Source organism: Protomyctophum parallelum, assembly GCF_964188405.1.
Source record: "Protomyctophum parallelum genome assembly, chromosome: 6".
Taxonomy (NCBI): domain Eukaryota; kingdom Metazoa; phylum Chordata; class Actinopteri; order Myctophiformes; family Myctophidae; genus Protomyctophum; species Protomyctophum parallelum.
This window is the reverse complement of record NC_139701.1, coordinates 37,814,869-37,829,297: the sequence shown is the minus strand read 5'-3', so window position 1 is coordinate 37,829,297 and position 14,429 is coordinate 37,814,869. Positions and strand designations below refer to the sequence as shown.

At 41.2% G+C, this 14,429-nt stretch overlaps 2 protein-coding genes across 2 annotated transcripts; both read right to left on the bottom strand.

The window, feature by feature from the left end:
- Window positions 1–7,259, bottom strand: LOC310860939 (spindlin-1-like). Its single transcript, XM_083768156.1, has 5 exons — window positions 7,150–7,259; window positions 6,315–6,352; window positions 5,615–5,862; window positions 5,137–5,370; window positions 1–2,599 (listed from the first exon to the last, which is right to left on the bottom strand). The coding sequence occupies exons 2-5, from the start codon at window positions 6,332–6,334 to the stop codon at window positions 2,394–2,396; spliced, it is 708 nt and encodes a 235-aa protein (XP_083624282.1). The 5' UTR covers window positions 6,335–6,352; window positions 7,150–7,259; the 3' UTR covers window positions 1–2,393.
- A 2,185-nt stretch (window positions 7,260–9,444) lies between these two features.
- LOC310859643 (uncharacterized protein) lies at window positions 9,445–14,036 on the bottom strand. Its single transcript, XM_083766300.1, has 4 exons — window positions 13,819–14,036; window positions 12,434–12,565; window positions 10,911–11,870; window positions 9,445–10,351 (listed from the first exon to the last, which is right to left on the bottom strand). The coding sequence occupies exons 1-4, from the start codon at window positions 14,018–14,020 to the stop codon at window positions 9,609–9,611; spliced, it is 2,037 nt and encodes a 678-aa protein (XP_083622426.1). The 5' UTR covers window positions 14,021–14,036; the 3' UTR covers window positions 9,445–9,608.
- Between the last annotated feature and the right edge of the window lie 393 nt (window positions 14,037–14,429).

The window sequence follows — 14,429 nt, the reverse complement described above, 5'->3', positions numbered from 1 at the left end:
TAAATGTGCAAAAAACTTTATTACACATGACAGAATGACACAAATGACCTGCTGCTAAAACATCAGAACAGGAAGAAGAGAACGAAGCAGAGAGCACAATCATTTTGAATACTCAATGTAGAAACACGACAGCACAACTGCACAGTATAAGCCACTGTGTTCCTTTAACTGCATGTAAAACATGTACAGTATCTGAGTTACGAGGGTTGTGATGTACCCCACAATAAGCTGACAATGCTTCTCTTTTTGCCATCTTTCAACTTTTTTTTATTCAACACGAAGCAGGGTAAGAAACTTGTTTTTGCCTGACATTTCTACTTTTTACTGCTGCCAAAATAGACTTGAATATCTCAAAGTCTCCATTCAAATGATGCATGCAAAGGTTTGACAGTTAAGTAATAGAAAAGCATGATAATCAGGGTATACCACCTGCCTACCAATCCGTTATGTTATGGAGTGATATACTGAATGCCCTATAGGGAGAGCTGAGATGAGTAAGGAATTCATAGAACTGGGATATTAAACAATTATGATCAAATCAAAAGTACATATAGTCGTAAGTCTGTTAGACAGCAGTAGTTCAGATATGAATAGGGCCCAAAATGCAGTTACTGTATTGTTAAACTGCCGTCGTCATTTCAAGATCGCTGTCTGATATACACATAATTGTATACTAAGAACTTATTTAAAGAAAAGCTGGTGTTTTAATGAGATATTCACATAAATGAGGATACTCACAACAGGCAACATTACAATACATTTTACACAAAATTTACAGATTAAATACTGTAAGCGTAATGTATTATAACAAATAACGGTGTTATAAGATTTCTTCATGCGTGTGATTTAAAGCATAATCCACCACAATTGCTTTTAAGCAAAGAAGCATAATGGGGAAACAATGTAGCGTACCACAACCTAAACATAAATTCTATACCATATATAATTAAGTGCTCCTTACAATATCACCACTGATGATTCTGAAACTAAGCAACCATTGGTTAAGAATGTTACATCCGAGTATGTTTATACTGCATAAACAGCAAAACATTGCACATATCCTCTAATATAAATTGACGGTTGCAAAACGTTTCTCAAGCTGTCAGTGTCAATGTTTGTTAGAGTATCTAACTTTCCAATGTATAATAAAGACCAATTTTTGGCCTTCGTAAGCAATGTTATGTTGAGCGCTATTAGCAGATATATACAATATTGCAATATGATAAGCCTGAAGGCACTTTATGATGTGTGGGGTTAATACACAGGACCTTATACCCACTTTATGTATTTCCTGTGCCAAAAATAACTGAAGCTCAATGTTGTGAGCTTGTAGATGGGCTATGTTGCTGCAGGACCCTGTCGTGTGACTACAAGTATAAATCAGGCTAGATCCGTTCTTGATCCTTGTGCCGTTAACCTAAGGTAAATGCCTACGGAAAGAAATCTGGCTCCAATATTTGAGGACTGGGAGAAGGTGTATTAATGTAGCCTAATAATTATACAGCCAGCGATGATAAAAAGGGATAGCAGCAGGATAGGTTTCCAAAAGGAGCATAATGGAGGGGGCAGCGCGGTCACTACAGTCTAACTTCAGTCTTCAGGTATCGTTTCAATACTACCATTATCCACTTGCTTTAATGTCCATTCTGCTCTCACCTGCTCACTGATCTCAGGGGAGGGCCATGGTTTAAAATGCAACACAGGCTGTTCTCGCCTTAGGCAGGTGCACCCTGTGTGAGCCATCAAGACAACCGACCACCAAGAACTACAGATCCATGAGGGAGTGATTGTCTATGATTATGCAAACGAATAAATGAAAAACATAATCGATCGAATCAATTGAAATTATAGGCTTGACCGGTCTCAGAATGTAAGCCTAGCCTACATAAGGCCTATTAATCTAAAGAAAGTTGAAACATCTTCAAAGGCTGTTTTGGGGCAGTACTGTTGAACACTGACGTTTTGGGAATGCTAAAATGCTTTTAATAAGGCCAGATTAATGAGCACGGTATCTTAGGGACAGTAAAGCAATCGCAGTCACAATTACCATGTGCATCTGTTGAGCAAGTTCACTCCTGGACTTTGCTAACTGAAAAGTATCACAGAGCGACAATGAAAAAGGTTAACCAGAGATATCAATATCTCCTCTGCTCCGAACAGTTTGTCTCCCTCCTCCTAATGGGCTAGCAAAGCAATACTACAGTTCTGCTGTGCATACCAAAAGAACATTATGCTTCCGTTTGTTTTTCTCAGAATAATAAAGCATATCATCTTTTAATCCTTGCAGGGACTTTGAATGAGAGATGAAAGTGAGTGCAAAGTAAGCAGATGTAGCACGGTCTTGGTGGGGAGGAGGGTCGAGGGGGTGAGATAGATTGAAGTGTCCATCATCTCTAGGTGGTCTTGACCAGGTCATAGACATGGATGTGAAAGTCATCATCGTATTTGATGTAGTAGACAGAGGGTTTGGCTGGGACCTGGTAGATGACCAGGCCTGTTCTCTTCACACCCTTGTCGGTAACATACTCCACCTGTTTCCCCACCAGGCTCTCTGTCTCCTCTCCGGGCTTCCTGTCTGCTGGCAACAGGTGCTTGTTCTCTGAGAGGAGACGAGAAGGGACAAGAGATTAAGGACGCATTCTCACCTGTACTTCTCACCTGGACTCAGTGAGATTGGGGGGTGAAGTTGCATCATTCTTGCACTTTAATTAGCTGCCTTTGCATTCACACTGCGCTGTGTCAACCACAGCAGGGGACTTTATCAAGGTGTTTAATTCATAAAATGACAGTGAAATCTATGGTGTCAAAATTATACTTTGAGTAATTGTTAGGACGTGTAACATGGCTGCAGTGCGTCGTTGGGGACTGGACGTTACCGTGTGTGCGTGTGCGTTCTTTTGGGCACATTGAGGCACAGTGCAAACGGCAGCGCAAAATTAATCCGACATTTATGTACTCCCATTGATGATCCGATCATATAACATTATGCATATGCCATGTTAGCTACATTTAACATAGATTATGCTGAGCTAAACATTAATTTTGAAGTATTTATATTTAAAAAAAGATGAAGAAAGTCCCCACTACACACACAGTGACAGACAGACATCTGCCACATTGTTTGCTTAATTTCCTTTATTTGATGCGGATTGCATTCACACCTGCAGTGAATCGAAGTAGGGTGCGCTTGGAAGCGAAGCGAAACCCCTGTTTTTTGGTTAAGTAGAATGTGTTTGTTTGATCCGCACCAGAATTCAAATTAGCCTTCACACTTGCCAAACGAAACGCACTTTTCGACAAAGTGCGAAAGCGACCTAATTCTGTGTGCCATGGATACCAGGACAGCACACTACACTTGCCAAATCAGAGCTGTTATCACACAATGTAACTTTGTAACACAGTCGTTTCTTGATTTCATTTACAAAACAGACAAAAATGGTATAATGAATTTGATTTGGTGTGTCAAAGGGCATGCATTGACAATAGTATTGTCAAAGCTTGCTAAACTGGTAGACCTAAATCAAATGTACCCTCAAGCTAAGCACTGGCAGTATACAGATTTTTACATGTATGGCGAAATACAGTTGTTATGAGCAGAGCTCTCAGTGGTTCGAGGTTAATATTGATATACAGACATGAGAATCAATTAGAAGACAGACAGACTAGACAGTTGAGGCTAGTGGCACAAGTGAAGTCATGTGACTGTAGAACTGTATAAGACAAGGTATCATGTAGAATACAGTACTGGTGTAGTATGCAATTTACAAATATAGCACTCTGAACATCATCTGACTTCAGATTTGTCCAGAGGGTGTTGAAATGCTGCTCAGCTATGCACACCTCACGGCTGCCTTGTCAATAGTGGGTTTAGATACAAAGGAATACAATTGTATGAAGCTGTGCCATGCATGAGTCTGTTATATTCTCACTGGCAATACTTCAGTGGCAGGAGGGTTGAATCTTTGTTGTATGTTCTTTGGTGACACGCACATGAGTTGTGGGCACTTTGAACCTTCGTTATAATACTGTAGTAAGTTCAATGTGTGAGGTATGGATCTTTGTTAATCAATGTATCTACTTATCTTTCGTTGTGAGGTATGGATATTTAACAGCCATTTCCAATGGCGGATGGCACTGGCCACCCCTGGAATGAGGTGCCCACTGCCCATTGAGGTGCCAGCCCAGGTGCCACCCATTATCACAGGATATAGTCATTACACACCGGGATGCAGGGTGTTCATTCTTGTTCGTTCTGAGAGTGCTCGGAGCTTCGCCGATCGAAAATCCAAAGCTCTGACTGTCTTTTTTTTTTTATATTTTTTATCCCACGATTTTGTAACCCATTTTTCAACCCTGTGTCAATTATCTAATGTGATCCTGGGCTCTACACACCCTCCGCCAACCTGGGGAGAGCAACGGACTTGAACTCATGCTTCCTTCATGCCCAAGTTGCTCCTTTACACCTGACAGGGGGGAGTTTCCCTGGTTAGACGTAGCGCGTGGAAGGAACACGTTATTCCAACCAGTTCCTTTCCCCTCCATCAGGCGCCCCGGCTGGCCAGGGGGAGGCAGTTTTGACTGACTGTCTTAACGTTAAGTGATAACTCAACAATGACGGTTACAATGAAGTATCATTGCAAACTGCGACTGTATTGGCATCTTTGCTACTTTATAGATTAGTTTAGTTATACATGGGATAAACGATCATTTGAATACATTTCAAACTCTCATATTCTGTGTTACCGTTTGTAATGTTTGGGGTTCCATTTGGAAATATTACAGGATTACGGTGTATTAGACAGTAATATTGTGGGATTGTGTGGTACTAAACAGCATTTACATTTCTGTTGCAGATGAACTGCAGGCAGTCCAAAATTAAACCATTGCGGGCACGCATGGCACTGGTAAAAGAATCCAGCAGAGGGTGTGGGACAACATGCAGGGACTGTTTTCGGACAGTTAATAGACGATACTTGTGTCAGTTGTGCGAAGTATGGCACTTTGTTAATGGATGATTCATTTTCTCTGTTAATTGACAATATGTACATTACTGGTGCGAGGTGATGGGGCTTTATTAACTGCCATTACCTGCTTCAGCTGTGCATGAATCTTTTATTGTATGCTCATATCCAATACCTGCTTCTGGCAGAATCCGTAGATCTCCATCAGCATAGTCGTCCCACAGCTGGTACATGTAAAGCACTGGGTCCTTCTCATAAGTGATATAATACCAGTTGGTCATAATTGGCGCTCTGGAGAGGACCATGCCCCTCCATTCATTTTTCTCCCCATCCTCCTTTTCAAAAAGATGTTCCACCGCTTTACCAACCAGTTCTTCTGCCCCATGAGGCACCTTGATCTTGTTGTTTACTAAGTGTAGAGAAAAAAGGACATATGAAATGAATGTGAAAGTTAAGTCAGAGACCTGTTCCCATACCTCTCCCTCACAGGTCAATGTCCTGTTTTGATAGACAGTGCATGCAAAACACGATCCAAGCTCCTTTGGTTTAACTAAAGCTACTGCAAATCAAAATGCCTTAGCACTTAAACATTTACTCAATACAAAGTACATACAGACAACGGTATTAAAAACACCTACGACATTAACACTCACCAACTTTTTCAGTCAAGACTTGGAGGTTTGATACCCTCTCATCCTTGAACAGTTCAATGCCATATACGCAGTCAAAGCCATCGTACTTGACCATGAAGAGAGATGGGTTAACGCTGAGCCTGTCAAGAACAGTGCCCTTCCATTTGCTTTGGTTCCCTTTCTCACGCCAGTTGTGTTGAATACGCAGTCCCAGAATACAGTTGGGATCAGGGGTTACTGTGTCACTCAGTTCCCCGCTACTCCGTTTTCTGGAAAGACAGTGTGTGTGTGTGTGTGTGTGTGTGGGGGGGGGGGGGGGGGGGGAGAGTGAAAAGACAGCTTATAAACAGAACAGCTTAATCAAGTCAGATACCTGATGAATACATGTCCACTTGTGTGGAACATATAGAACTTGATTTAGCTTATCTCTTAAGGGATGTCACTGCTTTTGAAAATGACAAAGAAGTGTTATATGTGGCTGTTTAGAGAGGAGGATGGAATTTTTTGCACAAAGGAAATTCCTTTTTTAAGCCTTCCTTGTGGTGTTCACTTGAAAAGAAACACCACCAGTCACACGTCTGATATAAAATCCTGGCAGTGAATGTTGTGTAACTGGTTCAACCACTAATTATCAAACCAGACACCACTTTTCCTCTTTATTGTCATATACGATAACCAGCAATAATGGCTTCATATGACATGGATTCATGCTTCTACATACCTCCCTCGTTTCTTGGACATGCCTCCAAAATGCAAAGGCTGGTGAATGAGAGAGAGAAGCAACAGATGTATTATATATATATTGTTTTAAGTGAGTATGAAAGCTGTCATGCATTCAGACAGGCCTCTACTTTAGCTGAAAACAAAGCTAGCCTACTTAATAAAGACCAGCAGCGACCAGCTGTAGCCTACACAGCAGCAGGGACTGACAACCATTCCAGCCAATGGCTTGTCGCGACGAAATAACTTCCTGGTTATTTCCCTGAACTACACACATTCATGGAGGTCACTAGTTTTGTAATGTACATAATTTTAAAGCAGCGCGGCCTTGCTCGTCTGGTTCACTTACAGGTTATACATAACATGCTCGTTGTTCAATCACTGTTTGACTATAAGTGTATATCACTGCTGGATCAGGAGGAAAAGGAGCCAGTTAAACAGGCTCTCTGTGACACACAACTTCAAGAAAACACGTCAGCCATGATCTCACTGTATCTGAAAAATTACAGTACATAGCCGGCTGGATTTGTCGCAGCTATTGTCTCAGTGCTGCTGCGATATTACCTTGCAGAGGTAAATGCACTGCACTGCTCAATGTTACTCAAAACTAAGGTCTACCCGGCTCGGAGTAAGGGCAACAACATCTACACCACATAATCTTTCGATGGCAATAGGTTATCAATAATTCTGGTCTGTTCGAGCTGCTCACCTCAATGCAGATGTTAAGGAAAGTAGCTGCTGCTATATCTGTTTCATACCCTCGCTAAAACACACATCATCACGATCCGGATAGAAATATATCGTTGTAGTTTAACTTAGACATATCATATAATTACCTTTACGCCGATTTCATATCAGTATTGTTAAGTTCTTCTAGCAGCAGAGAAATGTGGCTACATACAACCACAACCCGCCCATGCAAACCTCGCGAAACCTAAGGAAAATGGGAGGACGGAGCACAAAAAGAACTACATTTCCCATTATGCTTTTAGCTGCAATGACTGCACACGAGGAGAATGTGCACGCAATGAACATTGGGATTTGATGTCCCCCATAAGCGTTATACTTGTAGGCTTCACTTACTAATTGGATCATTGATTTAAATGGGCAGACAAGTCACAAGAATCCGTGTACCTTTCATTGTTTTCTTTTGGGTCGTCTTTTTAAGGCAGTTCACCATGTCATGTGATATGTTTGTTTGCGTGCGTGTGTGTGAGGGAAGAGTGAATATAGGTAAGCCTAGTCAAAATGTTGTTTTACTTATGTGTTGACTGACTTTATAAAAAAGGGAATTTATCAGCTAAAAGCCTATCAGTATAGCATGAGGGAGAAAAACGTGTGTGACTGACACACACTGTGACACACACTGTGACACACACACACACACACACACACACACACACACACACACACACACACACACACACACACACACACACACACACACACACACACACACACAGAAATATTTATTTCATAGAACACATATAGGCCTACTACCAGTGCTCCCCATGTGTGTGAGCTCAGCTGTACTTTTCACCCTTTATAGTGACAGCTGTCATATTGAGGGATGCCTGTCTGAATGTCGCACTGACACAACAGACCAATACATTCTAAAATACTCAGATGATACCGTTTTGATTTCTCTCCTAGATAGTTCCAGTGATCCTGGACTGCACCAACAGAGTAAATAAGGTGGTTGAATGGAGTGATAACGCTCTCAACACAAAAAAGACAGATTTGTTTTGGTACACTACCAGAGAGAGTTAAAGCCGATTCATACTCCTATTTTAGAGCCGAATAAAAGTCGGTTCGGCTCTGTAGAGCCTACAATGTGACGTCATTTGAGGTTGGGGGGGGGGGGGGGGTACCGTGACTACCGTCCTAAAGTCAGCTCTTCGGTGCTACTGAAAATTTCTGACGAGCCAAAATCATTTCGGCACTACAGCGCCGAAACAGCTGTAAAATAGGAGTATGAATCGGCCCATACACAGAGAATAGGAACAAATGTGATCAAGCATTTGCTATCAGGACCTCTACTCTTTGGAATGTCATACCGCAGATGAGATTGGCAACGTCAATTTATTTTTCAATTTAAGTCTCTCCTAAAACAAATCTCTTACACTCACAGTAAGGTCATGTTTCCACGGAGGAAATTCAGTCACCAGAGACAGCACAGCATTTAAATTAGAGAGTAAGACAAAAGTAGATACTGGAATCATATAAAAAAGCACCATCAATAATGAAGCAACAGAACACAGTAGTATGCACCTATCTAGCCTGTACTATGCACTGCAGAACACAACCAAATCAGTGTCATCACAGTATCTCACCCAACAAGCACAAATACATAATTATGCAAAACGGTATACACACAGTAGGCTATACCCCAAATACTAAAGCCTGCATTGCATGTAAACAAAACAATACACATCCAGTGTCCAGCCACAAGCTTAGCAAGATACACAATCTTAACATGACTATCATATCAGGACCTTCATTAGTAGTGCAGACAGAAGAGGAATTGTTTACTGCACTCTCCTGTCGTCTGACTTAAGCAGGACAGCACACTAGTAGTAGCCTGGCTAATAAGCCAGACTAATATCACACAGGCAATTTTGTTTTTGCCAACGGCTGATTCGGTCTGGCTTATTAGCCAGGCTACACTAGTAGACACTACACAGTAGTAGTAATAGTAGTAGTATTGCAATGTTTCAGTGCTTCTTCTTGGACCCTCATGTAGGGCTGTCATGATCATGAATTTGTAGTTAATGATTGATTGTCATACAATTCATTAAAATTAATTGTTGTTTTCTGCATTGAACATTGGAACCTCTACTGTAAATACAATTACATTTCTGTTTGACTTACAGATTTGAAAACAAAATGTGCACAGGGCAAATATGACAAATAACTGACAATGACCAATAATCTAAATAAATAATGTACTATGGCTAAAATAGTCATATAATTCTACACAGAAAATCAACAATCTACCAGCTTACAACACATCACATCACAGCTCATTGTGAACTTGTATATGTATCTATTTAAGTTTTTGTTTTAACCCATTATACCGGGAACTCCTAGTATACCTTTCAATACGCCTATACAGGAACCTACTGTCTGCCTACTGTCTGTCCCTCCATACAAAAAATAAAGGCGAAAGCCACAAAAAAAACATTTAAAGTTACATAGTGCCGCTTTAATGTTTTTCAACAAATTAAGATGATTTAGATGATTATGCAAAATATTTGCGCTAAACTTAAATAATTGCCATCATACGATTATGTAATTATCGTGTACACCTTTTGAGATGATTTTTATGGGTAACCATTTTACCACACTTGTTGCAAAAATAAGGTTTCTCCCCCGTGTGAGTTCTCATGTGAACTTTAAGGTTTATATTCTGAGTAAACAATTTTGCGCAGACGTGGCACGAGTAGGGTTTGACGCCAGTGTGGATTCTCATATGCACTTTAAAATTCGACCTATCAGCAAACATTTTACCACAGTCAGGACAACGGTGACGTCTGGCGTCGGTGTGAGTGTTCATGTGAAGGTTAAGGTTCAAGGTGTCGTTAAACAATTTCCCACAGACAGGACAGGAGTGAGGCTTTACACCGGCGTGAGTTCTCATGTGAACATTAAAGTTAAAGCGGTGATTAAAACATTTCCCGCAGACAGGACAAGAGTGAGCTTTTACGCCGGTGTGAATTCTATAGTGAACAGCCAACTTGTCGTCAGTCTGGCTGAACGTCATGCCTGATCCTCCGCTCTCGTTACATATGTTTGTGACGCTGTGGTTTGCCATCACAGTTTCCGTAGTATAAGAAGGGATCAGCTGACCGTCACTGGTGATTTTCTGAACAAATGCATTTTTTCCGCTGTTGAAAATACTGTTCTCAGAGTCTGGAACAATGCTGAGGTCCACCTGTTCCTCTTTTACTTGTGGAGACAGTTGCTGGATGGCCTCATCCTCCTCACTGAACATTAGCTCGTGTCTAGGTAGCACCGCCTCAGAGACTGGCTGGAAATCTGACAGAGAGAGCAACGATTACTATGAACATGTACTGTAATGAAACAACAAAAAGAAAACTGATACACGTTATGTTAGTCTATAAGGGGTCTTCAATGTTTTATTCAGGCCAAGGACCCCTCAGCTGAGAGAGAGAGAGATCAGAGCAGGGACCCCCACTACTACTTTTTCATAGATCGCTTTATAGACTTTTTTAAACCTTCAATACTTAGTAAACTTGACCTTTCACTCTGTACTTGGTCTGCCATTTTCTCCCGTCAAATCAAACCACTTTGCTGAATCTAGCTGGTCTACAGGCTCACAACACGTGAACATGAGACGTTGTGTGCTGCTATGTTTGGCTAACATTCTCCTCAGAATAGGGATGCTACTGTAGGGTTCAAGTGGTTAATGTAAAGAGTATCCTATCACGCCAAGATTTGGCGGCCCCCTCTGTAGTAACTCTGAGGACCCCATTGGGGTCCCGGACCTGCTGTTGAAGACCCCATGTCTATAACAACAACTCATTCCAGTCATATGATAGAAATGTAAAAGTGTTAAATGTAAAGCTAGTTTTACCCGCTGTCTGTTCTTCTGTTACTTGTGGGGAATAATGTTGAACAGCCTCATGCTCCTCCTCACTGGATATCAGCTCCTGTCTATTGTTAAACTGTTGTAAAGGATGCACGTCCTCATTGACTGGCTGGGAATAAGGTTTCTCCCCCGTGTGAGTTCTCATGTGAACTTTAAGGTTTATATTCTGAGTAAACAATTTCGCGCAGACGTGGCACGAGTAGGGTTTGACGCCAGTGTGGATTCTCATATGCACTTTAAAATTTGACATATCAGAAAACATTTTACCACAGTCAGGACAGCGGTGACGTCTGACGTCGGTGTGAGTGTTCATGTGAAGGTTAAGGTTCAAGGTGTCATTAAACAATTTCCCACAGACAGGAAAGGAGTGAGGCTTTACACCGGCGTGAGTTCTCATGTGAACGTTAAAGTTTGAGCGGTGATTAAAATATTTCCCACAGACAGGACAAGAGTGAGGTTTTACGCCGGTGTGAATTCTATAGTGAACAGCCAACTTGTCTCTGCCGGCAAACTCTTCGTCACATCCGGGACATTTGAAGGCTTTCTTTCCTATATGACTCCCCTCCACGTGTTTCACCAGGTCCGAGTACGAGAGGCACTGCTTTCCGCAAAAACGGCAAACCTTTTGCTCCATGCAGAAAATGTTGTCGTCAGTCTGGCTGAACGTCATGCCTGATCCTCCGCTCTCGTTACATACGTTTGTGACGCTGTGGTTTGCCATCACAGTTTCCGTAGTATAAGAAGGGATCAGCTGACTGTCACTGGTGATTTTCTGAACAAATGCATTTTTTCCGCTGTTGAAAATACCGTTCTCAGAGTCTGGAACAATGCTGAGGTCCACCTGTTCCTCTTTTACTTGTGGGAACAGTTGCTGGATGGCCTCATCCTCCTCACTGAACATTAGCTCCTGTCTAGGTAGCACCGCCTCAGAGACTGGCTGGAAATCTGACAGAGAGAGCAACGATTACTATGAACATGTACTGTAATGAAACAAAAATAAAAAAACTGATACACGTTATCATGTTAGTGACAGTCTATAAGGGGTCTTCAATGTTTTATTCAGGCCAAGGACCCCTCAGCTGAGAGAGAGAGATCAGAGCAGGGACCCCCACTACTACTTTTTTATAGATCGCTTTATAGACTTTTTAAAACCTTCAATACTTAGTAAACTTGACCTTTCACTCAGTACTTGGTCTTCCGTTTTCTCCCGTCAAATCAAACCACTTTGCTGAATCTAGCTGATCTACAGGCTCACAACACGAGACGTTGTGTGCTGCTATGTTTGGCTAATGTTCTCCTCAGAATAGGGATGCTACTGTAGGGTTCAAGTGGTTCATGTAAAAAGAGTATCCTATCATGCCAAGATTTGGCGGCCCCCTCTGTAGTAACTCTGGGGACCCTATTGGGGTCCCGGACCCGCTGTTGAAGACCCCTGGTCTATAACAACAACAACTCATTCCAGTCATATGATAGAAATGTAAAAGTGTTAAATGTAAAGCTAGTTTTACCCGCTGTCTGTTCCTCTTTTACTTGTGGTGAATAATGTTGAACAGCCTCATGCTCCTCCTTACTGGATATCAGCTCCTGTCTATCGTTGAACTGTTGTAAAGGATGCACGTCCTCATTGACTGGCTGGGAATCTAACAGTGAGAGCAAACAATTACTTGAAAATTTGGCCAATAATATCTGATTAATTGCATGGTCAAATCAAGATGCACTGTTTAGGCACGCACACACACACACACACACACACACACACACACACACACACACACACACACACACACACACACACTTTTTTAAACCCTACCCATTTTAACCAAATACATACATAGCTTACGTATACATACATACATACAGATATTTCATGTTTAAGCTAATATCGGCCGATATACAGAAGTGATTAATTATTAATTGTACATCCTTTAATACTAGCTAGTCTAGATTTAGTCTAGATTAGACATTTAATATAATATGACCGGTTTTCTGTGTTATTTTCATTCTCTGCCCATCCTTTCTTTCTTGAAACTGCATGACAGATAATTTTACCCGCAAATTCTGTTTGACAAATGTAAACCTGTGGCTGTGTGATGAGACAATAATATGAAGAAATGTCATATTAGACCATTACAAAAATATATTCCAGTGATCTGGTAGAAAAGACAACAGGATTTCGACTTTTAGGTTTATAGGTGTCGTTAGACAGTTGACAGCAACATATCACCAATACTGTATGTCAAGCACTAATGTATTAAATATACGACCAAGAAGGAAGTTTTTATGATAAAAACCAAACAAGTAGGCCTAAATATAATCACACTTTCGTGAGTTCACTACCAACTATTGTTCATTATTGAAGCTAGAACCTCGTATTATAGGAGCCATTATGATGGTGGTATGTTATGTTGGCGATATTATTTTTGGACACTTCATTGGTTGGTGGCAGGCGAGTCACAAGCAGCACTAGTGGGTCACACAGTACACACACAGGTGCAGTGATCATGAGATGGATCACGTGCGCACAGGGAATGGGGAGCGACAGACATTCAAAAGAACAGGAGAATAATCGCTTATGGTATGTTCATTTCAACTACACAACTCTGTCAATAAATACACCCAAATTGGACATCCACATGTTATGTTTTTGTGTTGCACTACAGGCTGCAGCAGCACACACATAAGCATAACATAATGGATGTCTATTGTCCACATGTTGTTGTGGTGAGTGCAGATTAGCCCAAACATTTAGATTCTCGTAGAGGTTTTTGATTCGCCAGAATCGAAAAAAACCCTCTACGAGAATCTAAATGTTTGGGCTAAGTGCAGATCACCACAACACAACAACATCCCAAAACAGGCCTTACTTTGCCTAAAAGATGGATGTAATTCGTACCTATTCTGTACAGGTGTGTGTGAGTGTGAGGCTGTACTGTGTTCAGTTGTAGTAGATCTTGTTTCAGCTGTTCCCACCTCCCACTTGGACTGAACAACTTGCTCTTCATATTCACTGATGGTTTTCTCAAGCACACCAAAGATCTCCTCAGCAGCGCTGTCAGGCGTGCCTGGATAAACAATCTGAGCTGTTGAGATGACATTTTTGGAGCACCGATACCGACCGACTGCTCAAATCAAATCGCTGTACAGCTTTGTGTTGTTATTATTATCATTGTTTCTGCTTCCGGGCCATGTGAAACTTGTAGCCGCTATTGCCATCTGCTGGCCTGGATAGATGGTCGTTTTTGCACCGTAAAATAATAGTGCACATTTTGTAATAAATAATCTAAAAGGTTTTTATTTGTCATCTCTCATACAGGCACAAGAAGAGAAGTACAATCTGGTACTGTCCACAAAGTAGGCTAGTTACAACTTACAACATCGATGATAATAGTAGGCCTAAAATAGTAGAAATAATAATGGCAAAGAAAAGCTCAATCTCTTCAGTATATTGCAATATTCATTAAGAATCACTCTGATTTGCATCATTATCATAATCAACAATTATGC